Source organism: Lingula anatina, chromosome 10, assembly GCF_051362555.1.
Source record: "Lingula anatina isolate TDL-2025a chromosome 10, LinAna3.0, whole genome shotgun sequence".
Lineage (NCBI taxonomy): Eukaryota > Metazoa > Brachiopoda > Lingulata > Lingulida > Lingulidae > Lingula > Lingula anatina.
In genome coordinates this window covers 13470276-13488120 of record NC_141776.1, presented here as the reverse complement: position 1 = coordinate 13488120, position 17845 = coordinate 13470276, and the positions used below count along the sequence as shown (strand labels likewise).

Below are 17845 nucleotides of genomic sequence, written 5' to 3'. Positions count from 1 at the left end.
TTCGCTCAAAAAGTACATTAATGTGCTTATTCATTCCTTAAAAATCTGATTGTGTTTTGAATGTACAGCATTCTTTAACTTATTTTAGTACACAATTATGGAAAATATGGTATTAATTCGTGCGCTTGTCTAATTAAAAAGTAGATTTATACAAAAATGACATGAATCAATTATAATTTAGCTCGCTTATTAAAACATATATCCGTATCCGTGTAACTATTAATTTATTTAATTTGTTAACCTATCTATCCATTTATCTTTTTTTACCATGGCTCTCTCACTGAGCTGGTCACTCCCAGTGTTGGTCACTGTGGACATCATGTTGGCCAAACTGACCAGTCCAGCCTCGTCACTGACAGTGTCCAGTACATTAGACAGGCTGGTCATCAGGACGTCACGTAACTGGAACATCATTCAAGGTAAGGTATGTGATAGCAATGAATCGATAAAAATAACGTTGGTAAACTTAAAGAATACACACATGCACATACTGTGCTGTAACAACCACAGGCAATGGTGATTGCATACACACAGATACTTGTCAATTAACCAACATTTCAAGCACTGCCTTTTTATTAAAATTAAATTTTAAGCCCTTAGCCGAGACAATGCGTTTTTAACCAAGGCTGTATTAATAAAGCGTTGATTAAGCACATAGTACGAAGCGGGTGTATCAAGGCAACAATCTGTATTCAATGTTAAGTAAATATAGAGTTAATACAATGTGACGTACAGCCCTTTAGTAAACAAACCAATTTTATATTCGAGGTAACAACCAATAATTGTTGTTGTCATAACTGACTGCTTACCTCTGACAGTTGTTTAGTGTCCAAAGTTTGGTTTGATGAATCCTGAAAGATGAAACATGCCCTGGGTAAATTAGTAAATATAACCAGTGAACATGTAACAGGTATCAGTAGGTGCCTCTTGGTACAAGTATTGATTGGTACGGCAACAAATTGCAGTGGTTTTTGACGGAACACACACACTGTGGGTTATTCGTTTTTAGACCAATATCAAAAAGTCGACTTAACGCAGCCGACTATCCGATTTCATCTGTATAAGTAGACACTATGATCTTTACACGTTTTTGAGTGTAAATCAAGCCGTTTTGTTCGGCTGCTCTTTAACAGTTCAGTGACGACAACAGTAAAACTGAATATAAAACAGGTGATGCATCACCGTCCCAAGAGAAAATATATTACAACTAAATTTTGAATGTTAAATTGCATATACGATGCGTAAATAATCAAGTTACGTGGAGCAGAGTGATACATGCTGACGGAGGCCCCTTCACGTGAGAGTTATACTCTTTGTAATACCCACCAAAGATAGAGAACCAAGTGTTCTATTTACTGCGCCCTCAATGGCAGAAGGACTTGTTAAAGCGGAGATGACCAGTGCGTCTGTCAGCGTTCTCTCTGAAATATTCATGGATGATATAAACGGCACGAATTAAATGTTAAATAAATAAGGACTAGCAAATAAAAATACGCCGTGTATTTTAAGTCTCTTAAGACACGATTAAGTGTAAAGTGAGCTATGCAAAGAATCCAAATGCACCCCATAAAGAAAGGAAGCCTAACAATGCACAGAGGCCCACGACTTCTAAATATAGTTTGGTGTGTTATAGTAAGCATAGGTGGTACTTTTACTTCTCAGTATAGGGGTCCACAACTTTCAGAGGTAGTTTTTTCGTAATTTAAGTTCAAAATAATTATAAAATATTTTGAGCCGTCAGACATGACTACCTGATGTCTTGTTAAACCTTGGCTTGTGATAATCAATTATCACATTTTTACACTTCAAGTTGGAATGAAATATTTCTTCACTTTGCTGTTTAATTACTGAAAAACAAACCTGTGTTGCATAATGTTTTAAGTATAGCAAATACTGATCCATTGTCTAAAAGGAATGGCGCTAATTTAATTTCTGTTGACTTACCTCTACAAGAAGGGACGTCTCTATTCCATCCAGTTCCATTTCCCTTCCATACACAGGTCACAGCGTATTCCGAGGAACCATCTGGGAAAACGTTGTCGTCAGCACAATTAAATGTATATGTGGCCCCCACTCGACCATCAGTTATCCACCATGACCCGTTTGTGACGTTTAAAGCAACGTTTGATGTCACTGCCAGTCTGACGTCATCTGGGATTGCCATATTTGGACAAGGTAATCCTGTAAAACGGATACTAACGATATAATTAAACTGGGATGACAAGGTCATAAATGAAAACCAATGGACACGCCTCAATCCAATTTTCAAGTACATAAATACGTAAACCATGTTTTATGTGGGTCGAAATGGAATGCCAAAGAAATCCCCTAAGAATCTTTTTTTTTTTTTTTTTTGAGGGGTGGTGCAGCCTACGGAGCTGACTTTCTTGTACTATAATATCATCTTGAATGCGCTTTGTCCACAGGGTATTTATGGTTATTTCATATCGAATCACATTAAAATATGCTGAATAATTACCGTAACAAGGCGGGGGGTCCATCTCCCACGTCGGTGAGCTGCTTCCGTTTTGTAAGATGCATCCGACCGCCACTGAGGTTACAGCGGGATCCTCATGCACGTAACCAGGGGCACACGTGAAGTTGATGGCGTCGCCGTACCTGGCATTAGAGTTGCTGAATTCTACGCCATCTTTTTTCAAGTGTAATATCGAAGGGCACGGCATGGCTGGAATATGAAATATTTTAAATAAATATGAATATTAATACATATTAAATATGAAATATTTTAATGGGTGGTTAACTTGAATATTACTCGGCTGAAATTCAAAACCGTTTGCATCTTAAATTTATAACTCTGTCTTACATCAAACAGCAAAATAAATTTATTCTGGTGTTTTCGAACAGCATCACACACACACACACACACACACACACACACACACCTACTTACGAGTGCAGTTAGCCAGTGGCTGATCCCACTCCCCAGCTGTTGCATTATCAAAGACACATGCTATGGAGTAGTTGGTGGTGACACCGTCATCCAGACTGTACCCAGCCTCACAAGAGACGTCTACTTGATCTCCAACCCTTGACGTATTCAAGTTGCCGCTCACATGGGCGTGGTTCCAATCCGAAGTGGTGATTGGAGGACACGGTAAACCTGTATGACAATTGTCATAAAACACGGAGATGGGTGCAAAATACAATATTGGTAATACATAGAATTCAGTTCATATTTTCAGCCTTATATAATCTTTGTTTTTCATCATTTTTCTGCACTTTTATTTACGTAATGATATAAACCGCTTAATGCCTACTGATTCAATCCCATTAAATCGTATTTAGAAATTTCTAACCTACACACATGGGAGGGTCGGTTGCCCAAACAGCACCACCACTAGAAGAAGTTCTGTGATTTCCGTAAGAAGTTCCGTAAGACGTAGAGCTTATATTGACACACTCCACAGGCACAAAGGTCACGTAAACGTCACCAGTTGGAACAGCGTATCCAGGATCACACTCATATAGTATAATGTCACCGACAATTGCGCGTGACATGTTTCCGGTCACGTGGTTTTCTGGTGGAACTATGGGTGGAGCACAAATGGCTGGAAACACACATTAACATGACCCATAAAATTTCTTTGCAGATCGAATCACACATCAAAACAATGATTTGACTTGTGATAGCATTGTCTTTGATAGTTGCTGCGTTAATCTTTAAACCATCTGACACCGATCCTTGCTCGTGGATACACGTGTATTGCGGTGCTTGTTACAAAACACCACTATTTAGTTTATATTATTCTACTGTAATAAAAATAATCACTTTTTATTATCAATGTTATTAATTTTATCATTAACATTATGACTGTTGTTACTATTATCATTCATACTATTATCTTAAGGTGAGCCCATAGCGCTTCGGCGATTTGCCACCTTTCATTACATGCTATACTTTGTATAAAATCTTTTTAGAATAAAGATGTTGGAAAATAAAAAAAACATATTTCAGTTCCAGAAACAAGTGTTTTATGGATCCTTCACCTACCCATACACGTCGGTACAGACTGAGACCAACCGGTGGACAAACCGTCCCAAATGCAGTTTACTTCCAGGGTAGTCACAAATCCTGGTAACTTGTAATTGGCCTCGCACTCAAACGTTATTCTGTCCCCCAGAAAGCCTGAATGGTTGGCCATCACCAAATGGTTCGCTGATGTTAGTTCAATTGACGGGCAGGGAAGAGCTAGAACGGGCACAGCAGTCAAGAACCAATAATACTCGTTATATGAAAGTCATTTTATGAAATCTCGCAAAGGTATACGTGTTTTGGAATAATACTTGAAAGGCTATTTTTCAATTAAGTTTATGTTCTATTATTCGCTCTGAATGAAGTGGTGTCCGTTTATTATAATTACGATGCCAGAAGGTCTATAATGCACCTACAAGTATAATAACATATATACAGAATTGTATCAAATCTAAAATATGTTATGCCGCGACAGGTATCCGAAACATGGTAAGTTTCCCGAAAACAACGTTCATTTTCATAAGAAAATGCAATTAGATATAGCTCAACAATGGTGCGGTTCCGTTTCGATGATCCCATTAACCACTCACCTATACAAGGCGTTATTCCACTGGTCCAAGTAGCGGACGAAGGCCCGTTGGCACCACACTCGAGAGTTTGAACGGTATCTGTGTGCTCAGCGCTCAGTGCATAGCCACCTTCACATCTCACGGTGATGTTTTGTCCTACAGTCACCAGACCGAAGTCCTCAAAGGTTACATGGTGATCGGGAGTTATGACTGTGGAGATGTTCGGGCAGGGCTGGGCTGGAATGTTGACAAAATGGATAAATGTGTAATAAGCTATCAAATGAGGAAGATGTCGAAAGATGAGAGGGGGCGAGGGTTAGCATCAACTACCACGATGTCTTAGAAAAAACAATATGGCAATTGGAATGAACATATTATGGCCATGCAATCACAAAAAGTCAAAAAGGAGAAGAGGAAGAAGGTGAGCATGCCCTGTGGAAAAGATGAATATTAAAAAAAGTAATTAGCCACAACCAAAAATTTAAAAAAGAAGCAAAGGTAATTTCTTGTTTGTTCCAATATCGGTACATGGAACCCAGTAAACTTAGGAATAAATACATACATGTATCTCTTTCAAATACTTACGTTCACATAATATCGTCTGGTTGGACCAACCAAGACCATCAGTCATCCAGGTGCAATTCAATACCCGGATGTTACTGCGGTCATTGAATGCGTAGCCAGGGTAACAGGTGCACGTGGCCTGATCTCCAACCGCACCGTTGGTGCCTGTGCAATTGTATTTTCCAACGGGGTCGATGGTCAAAGCCGGGCACGGTAACGCTGAAGTTCAAATGTTGAAGAGTTCAACGCGTCTACAATAACATTGATTCGACAATTCATAACACCATATTAGTAGAAATAATGACAAAAAAACATAATTTTCAAACCATTTCATTACCTTCAAAATGTGCAATATACAATGTGCAATATACTATAATGCACCTACTAGTATAATAACATGTATACAGAATTGTATCAAATCTAAAATATTTTATGCCGCGACAGGTATCCGAAACATGTCAAGTTGCCCGTAAACAATGTTCATTTTCATAAGAAAATGAAACAACAATTACATAAAGCTCAACATCGATACGGTTCCGTTCCCTTGGTCCCCTTAACCACTCACCTATACAAGGCGTTATTCCACTGGTCCAGGTAGCGGACGAAGGCCCGCTGGCACTGCACTCGAGAGTTTGAACGGTATCTGTGTGGTTTTCAGCGCTCAGTGCATAACCACCTTCACATCTCACGGTGATGTTTTGTCCTACAGTCACAGGGCCGGAGTCCTCATAGAATACATGGTGAGCGGGGGTTATAGCAGTAGAGATATTCGAGCAGGGCTGGGCTGGAATGTTGACAAAATGGAAAAATGTGCAATGGACAAACAAATGAGAAAGAAGTCGAAATGGGAAATAGGGCGGGGGTTAGCAAAATCTTTCAAGAGGGATAAGAAAAATGATATGGAAATAAGAATGAAAATGTAATGGTCAATCGTAAAAGGGCAAAAAGGAAAATAGGAAGAATCTGAATGTAATCAGGGCCCAGAGCCAAAGATAAATATAAAAACGTTATTAGACACAAACATAAAGAACAAAATAGAAAAGCGAAGATATGTAGAGAACAAATGAGGCAAATTCGATAACATTAAACGAAACCAGCCTAAGCAAATAAATTTTTCAGCAGAAAATACCAGAAGATTTATAAACACGTAGTACATAAGGAGGTCATGTGTTTTCTTGTTTGTTCCAATATCGGTACATGGTACCCAGTAAACTTAAGTATAAATGTAACAGTTTTTATTACTGTAAAGTAAAAGACAACTTCATCCTACGAGATTTAGAAGAGAAAGTCTTTTATTTTTATATAAATTACAGAGTTTACTAAATAAAATATTTAAATTAAACATTAAATTGATAATAATAACTAAATAATTAGAGTTAATAAAATAATATATAACTTAATACAAAATTAAAGATAAAAAGAAAACAATTTTACCTGTAAAGTAAAAGACAACTTCAGCCTACGAGATTTAGAAGAGAAAGTGGGGAATCAGACAAAGAAAATTAGCGGTTAGAGACGTTGAACCAATGAAAAACAAAAGAACGTATAGAGACAGAAAACAAGGAATAAGAAATACAGAAAATGAGGAATGGAAATATACAAACGGAACAGACTGAAAATATGATAAAATAATTTAAAAAATTAAGAAAACAAGTACTACTATTACATAAATACACACATGTATCTCTTTCAAATACTTACGTTCACATAACATCGTTTGGTTGGACCAACCAAGACCATCAATCGTCCAGGTACAATTCAATACCCGGATGTTACTGCTGTCATTGAATGCATAACCTGGGTAACAGGTGCACGTGGCCTGATCTCCAACCGCACCGTTGGTGCCTGTGCAATTGTAGTTTCCAGCGGGGTCGATGTTCAAAGCCGGGCACGGTAACGCTGAAGTTCAAATGTTAAAATGGTCAACACGTCTACAATAACATTGATTTGAGGATTCATAAAACCATATTGGTGGAAGTAATGACACAAAACATAATTTTTCAAACCATTTCATTACTTTTAAAATGTGCAATATACAATGTACTGGCACATCTTATTACCCATATATGTACCGTATATTGTGCTAGAAGGTAACCAAAGCAAATGGCTGTTTTCCGGAGGAAATATGGAAATTGATGTAAATGTTCTTACAGGAAATACAAGAAAAAATAAGTTTCTTTTTATTTTGTTTGTTTGTATGCTTGTGTGTTGGTTGATCAGCTGGTTATTACTCAGTCTTTTGCTAGTTATTTTGATCGCTACTTTTGCTAATTAGTTTCTGGATAAATTTCCTTGAGATTATGTTTTTCTCTCTATACATATATATTCAAGTTCGAACGTGAACCAACCACATTCCCACATCTCAAGAAAACTTTTGTTACTGACCTGTGCAAACAGGAGGATCTGTTTCCCAAACAGCACTGCCATTGGCCATTATTCCGTGAGACGTCGCATTTGACTCTTGTTCCTCGGTATAGTTACCCTCTACACACTCAACGGGTATTGAGGTCAAGGCTGAGTTTCCGGTTTGAACTGCGTACCCAGGATCACACACGTAAAGGATAACTTCCCCAACAAGTGCGCCTGAAACGTTTCCGGTTACGTGGTTTTCTGTTGGAATCGTGGGCGAAGCGCATATTTCTGTAGTACCTGCAGGTCAATTCATAGGCAAAATTGCATTCGGAGGTTAAACGAGAAAATAGAGTCTAGTTCTTATGCCCTTCATAGGTATCATAACAAGGAAAGTACAAAGTAAGGGATATAATAAGAAATTGAGGCAGAATGTACGCAAAAGAACAAAATTAAAGAAGAGCGGAAAAAGTGAGCAAAAATGGAAAATTACAACATCTATGTGTTTCTGGTAGACATCTCTCGTACTAGTGTACATCTTTGTCGATGAGAAAGTTGTATTACCATAAACTACATGTACGAGTATTTCACTTCTTGAAACACTTACTTCCGCATGATGCCAGTTGGTTGGACCACACTGGTCTTCCAGTTACCAAGGTACAGTTCAAGTCCCGGATGTTACTGCTGTCAGCGTACGTATAACCAGGGTAACAGCTGCACGTGACAGAATCTCCTATAGTTCCATTGACGCCCGTGCAGTTGTAGTTTCCGTTCGGGTCGATGATCAAATCCGGACACGGTAAAGCTAATTTTAGATACACGTAATACGACAAAATAAAACGAAAGTCCTTCAAAAAGTTTGAAGTTTCTTTCATCTTAAACATTTTCCACTAGTAATATTTAAGCAATATGAATTTATGAGGAACACTAAAGAACGCTCATGTAACCAGTTATGGTTCCCCAAAATGAGCTAATAAAAACATGCATTGATGTATTCTGCATTCGTTTGCGAGCTACTTGATTATTTTTTTTTTTTCAAAAACTGTTATTTTGAACATTAATTTAATACATTTAGCTTTGAAATATAACAATTTTACCTTTGCACACAGGAGGGTCCATTTCCCAAACAGCGCCGCCATTGGACAAACTTCCGTTAGATGGCGGTATTGTCGTCAGTCCCCGTGTATCATTGGCTCCGATACATTCTACGAGTACAGAGGCTCTGTTAAGACCATCCGAAATACCGTAACCAGGTTCACATTCATACAGGATGGTGTCTCCGATATATTTACCGGAAATATTTGCTGTCACGTGGTTCTCCGTTGGAATTGTGGGCAGATCACATATGTCTGTTGTACCTAAGGGACAAATCGTGATTTACAGATAGGTAACTGCCAGATCAAATCAAAGACAAAACTTAAATAACTTATTTTTGATCAATAAAGGAAAGAGAAAAAACATTGGACAGAGACAAAAGAAGTAGAAAGATCAAAATAGAACACAATAAAGAAAACATGAAATAAGGAAAGAAATTGATTTAAAAAAGAAATTTGGAAAGGCATAACAAATGAGTGGGAAAAGTACCGAATGAATATCACTCAAAAAATAACTATTTATTTGATGCCGGATGAAGGGAAAGTTTAACTATTGAGGTGTTGTTGAGCTTAATCATATATCATGGACCTTAAGTGTTAAAGGTATATATCGTACGCATTTAAAAATGTCCCAAATTCATATTTCAAATCTAAATACCTAGCAAAGCTACTTATTTTCTCCTGACGTTAGGCCTCGATCAAACGATATACAATTAATACCCCTCAAACATCGCAGTTACAGTGAATCATAATTTTTTTAAGTTAATTCATTAAAAATAATAAAAGTTTCAAATAATATATAAAATATCTAAATGAAGAAGATGGGAAACGAAACAACAATGGAATGCATGCAAATAAGCACATTTTATTTGAAATGTAATAAAAAAAGTCTTCACAGATTTTACATATATATTTATCATTTTAAATTGCTTACTCATGCATGACATCAGTTCATTGGACCACTCTGGTTTTCCCCTGCCCAAGGTACAGTTAAATACCTGGATGGATGTGCCGTCATCATATACGTAACCAGGGTAACAGTAGCACGTGACCGAATCTCCAGAAGTTCCGCTGATGCTTGTGCAGTTGTAATTTCCGTTTGGGTCGATCGTCAAATCCGGACAAGGTATAGCTAATGAGGTGGAAGTAAGATAAAAGTTAGAAAATACCAAATATTAAATATTTTCTTTTCGCTTTATGTTTTCTTTAATGCGGATATACTTGATATCATGGTTGCCGAGAGCATTATTTCGAAAAAATAAAATCGGTTGCAAATATAAAGCCTTGCATGGCATTTTCTAGCCCAACGTGTGTGTAACGAAACTGAGGGTCCGTGTAACAGAAAGTCCGCCCTCCATATAGTTATAACGGTTAGGGTTAGTCTGACCTAAGTGAGTCAAAATCTAGGGTGAGGCTTAACCTGTACAAATGAATGGGAAGCGAACTCTCTATCATGTGCAGTGCTTTGTTTTATAATCGACCTCTAAGAATGGGTTAAATCATATAAATTCGAACAAATATTGAATATTCATATTATGGACTACGGTATAGGCATATAACAGAGGGGCCTGAACGTACCCAATTCACTACATGAGGAAACAAGGGAAAGCTAATACATGTACATGCATACTTTATGTACGGTAAATAACCCACCGTAACACATTGGTGTCGCCACTGTCCACGCCATGCCTCCTAGAGTGGCATTCCATGTACACTGGCTGGTCACGGTGGTACTGGAGTCCGCCATGACGTAACCAGTGTGACAGAAAAACGTCACAGTGTCCGTCATCCTGCCAATTGTTGACGTCACATTCACGTGATTCTCAGCAGGGATGTTGATTGTGGGACATTGTCTGGCTGGAAATTGTAATAATTAACACATCAATAATAAATGTATGGATAGGTGAATTAATGAATAATTAAAACGATTATTAGTTCAAGACAATGCGTTCGAAAAACGTGCACTGTTATTATTAATTATGTTGACAGAAAGATCTATCAGTTCATTAAGACACCTTATGCAACAACACCCAGTTTTTTCTTTACTCTTTCTACACCAGGTCTGTTTCTATAAATAATGGCACACCAGTTAATCGTGTCTTAATAAAGTAAAAGCAACGCTGAGGGTGAGGCACTTAGAATCAGAACCTGCATCTATGTTCATCACTCCCTCCCGCTTACTACATCCATATTCCTTCACGCAACTTACGTAAACATGTTGAGTAAGTATAATCGTAGGTTAAATAGGAATTCGAGGACCACAGGCCATCGGCCTCACAATGAAAGGCGCCAGGACCACTGAGATACCAGCCGGGATCGCAGGTAAACGACACAGTGGTGTCCACGGTGCAACAGTCGGTTCCCACAGAGCACCACCCGTAATTCGGAGATGAGTGCAGATGGGAGCTGAGGACGGGGTGGGTGCACGCGGAGCCTGTAGAAAGGACACGTTTCATGTTAATAGAACAATAAATTCGACTAGAAAAGTTTCATTTCAAATACTACACTTCAGGAGAAACCAATGCGCTGAAGGATTGATAATGACCAAAACACTGGGCTTGTGGGGATTAGAAAATTACAGTTTACCAATTTGAAGTGTGATTTGAAAATTAACAGATCTACACTACGTAACTACCGTACAGTGATTGCTGTTTCATCTGGCATTTATAGGACATTTATAGTTTTAAAAACATTATAAACGCTACAAATAAGAAACCCACGATTGAAAAGGAGAAGGTTCTGCGTTATTCACTGTCAAAGGTACATGTATATTCTGAAATCACATACTATATGTATATCATTTAATAAGGAACGAGAAAAGGTGATGCCAATGGCTAATTATATATAATGTGATGGTACTTTGAGGATTCCCCAGCAATCTCTGGCACACGTATCCCGAAGTGGACGTACAGTCCTGCCGGGTCCAAACTCCAAGTCCTGTGGGGGTCATCGTCACTCCTTGACACGAGCCCGTCACTTCACCAGGGTTACCATCTGTAGCTGAAACAAGATAAATAAGTCTAAGGCCACATTCAGAACAGACTAACTAGTCCGAGGGTCAAATATGAACGACCGACTTGAATACTTCCCCACAGGAAATCTATTCAGTGTTTATTAGCGGATTAGACGGCAAGCTTTGTTGCGGGTCGCCATATTTGACCCTCGGACTAGCTAGTCCACTGTTTTGAATGTGGTCTAAGGCAGTTCTGAAGCTGAAACCAGGTGTCTGTTGACAGCGTCAGAGCTCACCTGATAACTTGTTACTGTCACTTATCACTGTTGGCAAGAGATATGTAAGTAATTTATGACACAAAATAATAAAAATAAATTATTATTATTATTATTATTATTATTATTATTATTATTATTATTATTATAAACATAACCATAAGACAAGATAATCAGGCACGAAGGCGAGGTTGAGTGAAAGATTCATAATGAAAATATATAATACATATGACAAAATGTTCGCGTCTGTCCAACTACCACCCCCTTGAATTACCTACTTCACTGAAATAAACATTTTGCAGATTTGAAGCTTGGCGTGTATTTTCAGTGTAGACCGAACAGGTTGGGTATATTACAAGTACCACCGAATGGTGTTATGTACCTATGTAGTTGATGCTCTCTCCGTCACCCCAGGTAAAATCACTGAAGTCGGATGTGGAACCACCAGTGTCGTTGTTGCTGAGCCCCACCCATACGGAATCTGCCACGCCCTTGGCGCTGCAAGTTGGGGAGACATAATATATTTGACATGAAAATTTCGGTACGTTTAAGTGATACTTATCCTTTCGCTCATATAATATACTTTTATAAAGTAAGAATACTCTCTCTCTCTCTCTCTCTCTCTCTCTCTCTCTCTTGGGAAGGTTTTGCTTTTAATATTAATGAACAATGTGAATGAGTTGTGGTGCAAGATAAAATGATTGACTGAGAGGAGATTTCAATTTTGGTCCAGAGAGATGCTTTAAATATATTAAAGTGAAATTTTTAAAGAATGCCTTCAGTAACTTATTGTTGAGAAATAACACCATGTACCAAACTCACTGGGTTATAGATGGTGTTATTTGTGGACCATGGTTCGTAACGTCAGGCATTTTGTTTGCATTTTAATGCTCTGTGTTAGGATTCACAAAAAAGGGATCCTACTCAGACAACTGAATAAACATGCCAGTTACAAAATTCCAATAGAATTGTTTAACGGCCTTTTTATTATACATTGGTTCCTGTGGAGTTTACATGCGTAATGGAGTATATCTTCGTCATGGGGTATTAGCAATTAATGGCTACGTGTTTACGTGTCTCGTTATTCTGTAGTTAACATATAAAATATACATAGGTTTCCTTTTGTTTCATTTTTATCACCCATTTTTTCCCAAGTGAAAATCATAGTTTGTCACCTACAGCGCTCTTTTTCTATAAGATTGATCTGAACATTAAACAAATACGGCATATTAAATATTAAGGACTTTTTATTGTTTCAATTATCTATATGTGTTTACCTAACAACATATGTGTATTCTATGAAAATATCTCAACACTGTCATTGATTGTTTCAATGTATGTGCATGTACTATTGATGTCACCAAAGAAAGACACCATATAGAACACAATAAAGATAATAATAATAATAATAATAATAATAATATATGCAAAAATGAAAGAAAAAGTGAAGAAAACAATTGCTCACTTGTCTAGGTGCCAAACGTGTCCACTTCGTTGCACTGACTTTTATACTTTTATACGTAAAATAATTGCCATACATTTTTATTGATGGTGCTTCCTCATTATTCAACATTGTCCCTAGAACTAAATCATTGTTTCTGCTTTCGTTTGATCCCTGTGTAAGTGGACATGTCAACTCTCTCTGTTTCTCCCAGGGCATTATTTAAATTTGTAAGCGATGAAAAAAACTTCTCCGCATCGCTGTGGATCCTTTCCACTCACAAGAGGCTTATTGATTTTCTATTGAGCTTATGTTCTGTTTCCACTCCACTTTGTCAGTTACAAATAGTAATTACTTATGATGTATTTATTTAGAGTCTAAATTTTCTGAAATGTTATTAGACTTTACAAGGCTTCCTAAGATGAAAATAATAAGTGGTTATACTTATGAGACAAAAATATGTCTTAAAATAAAGTCTAATACCAAAAAGCCAATTGAACTTTATCATACGAGATAAAATGATTAAAGATGTTAATTAAGGGGGAATCGGCTTCGCATTCGCGGACCCTCCCCCCCCCCCCTTTCAACTAATCCTTGATCCGCCCCTGTGTAGGGTCATTATTCTGATGGCTTTTTTTTCCTTAGTATGTGGAAGATTTATCAACTATGCTTGTTGCGCAACAAGCATGATAAGAAAAAAGACCTATTTAAGTACTCACCATGTTTTCACTTATTCCTCTTAACACACAAAACACTCGTTGATTTTCACTGTTATTGTATCTGTTCACACTGAACATCACCAATCATTAATAATTTAGTGTTTTTTCTGACAGTGTCTGCATTTTTAAAAGGCATTCTAGAGGAGTTAATTAGGCGTGTCTCAGTTAAAATTGGTGGGTTCTAGCTCCATTAGTTTATTTCAATACTGTACAGTAAAGAAGTGCGTTCACATAGACTATATTTTTGATATGATGATAATATCAAAACTGTTTCACTTTTACACTTGATCTTCTCAGAGTTGACCAATAATAATAATAATAATAATAATAATAATAATAATGTTTTTAAAATCTGAGCAAAATTCAATTCAAAACCTTGTGATCTGTTGAAGTTATTGAACAATGAAGTTCGTCATCACAGTGGATGGCATGGTATATGATTGCACATATTTTTTTCTTTAGCTACAATATTATTATTGAGTCGGGTCTGGGCCAGATCACTTAAACTTATAGTCCATACGTTTACGGGCAGCCGGGGATTCTTCAAACAACTCTTCTAGGCCTTGACCAATCTAATCACACGGATTGACCTCTGGCAGGTCCTCAAAACAGACGGAATGATTAAATGGACTAAATGTTGGCTTTAACAATAATATTAATATTAATATAAATAAATAATAACACTATAAAAGATCAAATTGTTTCTGAAGAGACTTACCTTTCTACCTATGAGACGCCTTTTTACTCTTCATTAGAACGCATATATCTAATATTTATACTATTATCACAGAGTGGATAAAGAAAGATGAGTGCACCTCAATAATAATATGGTAGCTAAAGAAAAAATTATGTGCAATCATATACCATTCCATCCACTGTGATGACAGACTTCAATGTACAATACTTCAATCGTTCACAATGTTTTGAATTGAATTTTGCTCAGATTTTTAAAACATTATTATAATTATTATTATCATTATTATTGGTCCACCCTGAACATTTTTAAGTATAAAAGTGAAACAGTTTTGATATTATCATTATATCAAAAATACACTGACAGGTGGATGTTAATACTGCCAGACACTGGCACCTGTCGGATGTCACATAGGCCAGTAACAGGGAGTGCAGATTAGGGTTGGTAGACGTGAGGGGTTCAAAATCTAGGGCGATGTTTACCTGTCACATGTTACTGGGAACGGGCTCTCTATCACGGGAACTGTCTGTCACGTACGTCACACTGGCATGGTATTTTTGACTGAAGATTTAATTTTTACGGTGAACCAAAATTTAAAAAGGTAGTGTCATGAGATTATTAGCATTTAATGAAAACGACATTTTCCTAAAATATCATAAATGCCATTGCAATATCGTCAACACTGTTGAAGCTATTGAGCTTAGAAATAAGAAGCATTTTTGTGCCTCTGAACGTACCCTGTAAACCAAGCCCTGGCCCAGCGTCATGTACATTTATCATAAAAGGCTTCCGCTTGTTTACTTACAGGAGATAAAACATCAACGTGAAATGGCTGGAGGACGTCTTTGTGTTCATCAGTGTACCGCAAAAGTCCTTGCAGCTGGCCTTGGCCGTCTCATAGTCTACGGCTGTGTTGGCCGGAGATATACACATGCCGTATGTTTTCTCAAAGGTAGGACAATAGGCGACGCCACCTTCAGCTGCTGTAGAAAGGAGAAAGACTGTGATTTAAGTATATTTTCTCTTAATTGAGAAAATGTCTATGGGTAAAGCTTGGATAATGGTGGGACTAGATTTTATTATAAAAATACCGGTGTCCAAATAGAGTCTTCTCTCAACTTTTGGCTCCTTCTAAAAGAGATATCTTTCGTAAAAACTTAATCCCCCAGTTTACAAATAAATAAATAAACACACAAATAATTTAACAAAAAAATAACTGATGATCAAAAATTAAAAAGGTACTTAACAAAATCAAAAAGGTGGTATTTACTAACATTGTACTTGCAAACAAGTCAGCAGTATTGCCAATGCGAACACCAGGACAGCCATCTGAAATATGAATGATAGAGAGTAGATGAGACAAGTTTCCATATATATATATATATATATATATATATATATATATTCTCTAGAATATGTGGTGACCAGCTCTAAAACAACAGCCGCTGCTTATTTCTATTCGCCATTTTGATATGGAAATTAAACCACGTAGAAATTAACTTGAACTAAAGGTTTGCATATAACGTATTATCAAAAGAAGAAAGTACGTATTTGACAACATACAAAATAATCACCTGCTCCCTTGTTAGCCAATACCTGACAGTGCACGAACATACACATTTAACCGCCATGTTAACTATGGCGGGGTATTACAAAACATGTTACGCCATTAACAATACAGAGACGTGGATCTCAATAGGAAACAAAAAGCGGTGTTCTGCCGAAGAATTTAGAAAAAGAGGCGCATGATATATCGCACTTGCATTTGGTATCGCTACAGCATACTCACCCGTATCCAACCTTGAAAATATGGTAGCTTACTGTAAACTTATTTTAAAGTTCTTAAATCAGTTCTACAGAGCCAAATTCCGTAAGTAGTTTGTGTCAAACGCTGTGTAAGCGTTCAAGTGATTCCGTAATACTTCAATTACCTGAAAGGTGCTATTGGCAAGAAATTGACGCACTTTAAGATAAGCGTTCAAGTGAATCCGTAATACTTCAATTACCTGAAAGGTGCTATTGGCAAGAAATTGACGCACTTTAAGATATATTGCACTCTAAGTTAAATTCTACTGCGTCAGTTTTTTTTTAGCTGTTTTTCTAAGTTGACTTCGTTATCGCTTGCCCTGTCCTGCAAAACCATTTCCCCCAAGGCCCCTGTAATGCATTCTACGGACTTATTCAAGAAGTAACAAGTCCCATCAGCCTTCAACGAGCAACATCAAAGTGATCTACCTACCTGTGAAAAAATCGGTGCCACTTGTTTATCTTAAGGCAGGCGCAATATATGCATGCTGAAAATAATTGGCTTCGTTTTAGATACGAAATCGATCGGTCGCCAAGGATAGGCGTACACCTGTTATTGGTAACATCTGATTAGACTTTAATGCTGTTGACTTTGAAGCCCCTCGTCCAGAATTTCAACAATAGATATTACAGCGCCGATAGGGGGATCCAACTGGAGGTATAATGAATGGATTGAAAATTTCGTAATATTCGTATCTGTAAAATAGGCAACGTCTATAAAATGTTTGATCTTCGTTGATATTATTTTCTTGAACAGTATTGCAAAAAATATATATATTTCATCTTGTGGAGCGTTCATGTTTTGAATATTTTCCATGATAAAGTACATGTTTCAAATAAAATCCGATTTCTTCTTGAATTCATAGTACCAGTACTTAGGCCCCGTTCACATGACAAGTCTATTTTCTAAAAATCTATTTTCTATTCGCGGTATCTTGTGATCACTGTCTGTGCCCTGAATACCCCGCGGCGTAATTACTGGCAGCGCGAGCCAGGTACTTCCAAAGCTGTAATTAATTCTCGGCTGCGCTCGGAGTGATTACAAGATACCGCGAATAGAAAATAGATTTTTAGAAAATAGACTTTCCATGTGAACGGTCCCTTAGTCAAATGAGGTACATGTATGGCCAATGAAAAGATTCTGAAGTTTATGAAAAGGCATACAATTATTGTATGTAATCACCATCTTCAATTATTATTTCAACAGTAAAAATATGCTCCCAGGATGAACGACATACGTTAGCATTAAATTTTGACAAAATGGCGGTCAGGTGAGATAAAAACGTGTCAATTGTGTCACCTGCGTACACAGTGGATGACACGCTTTAAGGGACATCTAGCTGTGAAAAAAACATATGTAGGGAGTCGCAATTCAATATGCATGTGG

At 37.3% G+C, this 17845-nt stretch overlaps 1 protein-coding gene across 1 annotated transcript; it reads right to left on the bottom strand.

The window, feature by feature from the left end:
* Window positions 1–1293: 1293 nt before the first annotated feature.
* Window positions 1294–15978, bottom strand: LOC147759626 (complement receptor type 2-like). The gene is made up of 20 exons (XM_086997544.1): window positions 15927–15978; window positions 15458–15635; window positions 12181–12296; window positions 11430–11570; window positions 10780–11004; window positions 10224–10427; window positions 9505–9702; window positions 8574–8834; window positions 8084–8281; window positions 7513–7776; window positions 6829–7026; window positions 5693–5911; window positions 5149–5346; window positions 4585–4800; window positions 4013–4210; window positions 3318–3569; window positions 2912–3121; window positions 2480–2686; window positions 1945–2181; window positions 1294–1421 (listed from the first exon to the last, which is right to left on the bottom strand). The coding sequence occupies exons 2-20, from the start codon at window positions 15583–15585 to the stop codon at window positions 1294–1296; spliced, it is 3798 nt and encodes a 1265-aa protein (XP_086853670.1). The 5' UTR covers window positions 15586–15635; window positions 15927–15978.
* Between the last annotated feature and the right edge of the window lie 1867 nt (window positions 15979–17845).

What these genes read in the sequence shown, in the direction of transcription:
- LOC147759626 (XM_086997544.1), bottom strand. Translation starts at nt 15,585, where the DNA reads ATGTGTATATCTCCGGCCAACACAGCCGTAGACTATGAGACGGCCAAG. An exon ending in TACTTACTCAACATGTTTAC is followed by an intron (nt 10,428 to 10,779) that starts GTAAGTTGCGTG and finishes TACAATTTCCAG; the next exon opens with CCAGACAATGTCCCACAATC. An exon ending in GCCACTGGCTAACTGCACTC is followed by an intron (nt 2,687 to 2,911) that starts GTAAGTAGGTGT and finishes TTCATATTCCAG; the next exon opens with CCATGCCGTGCCCTTCGATA.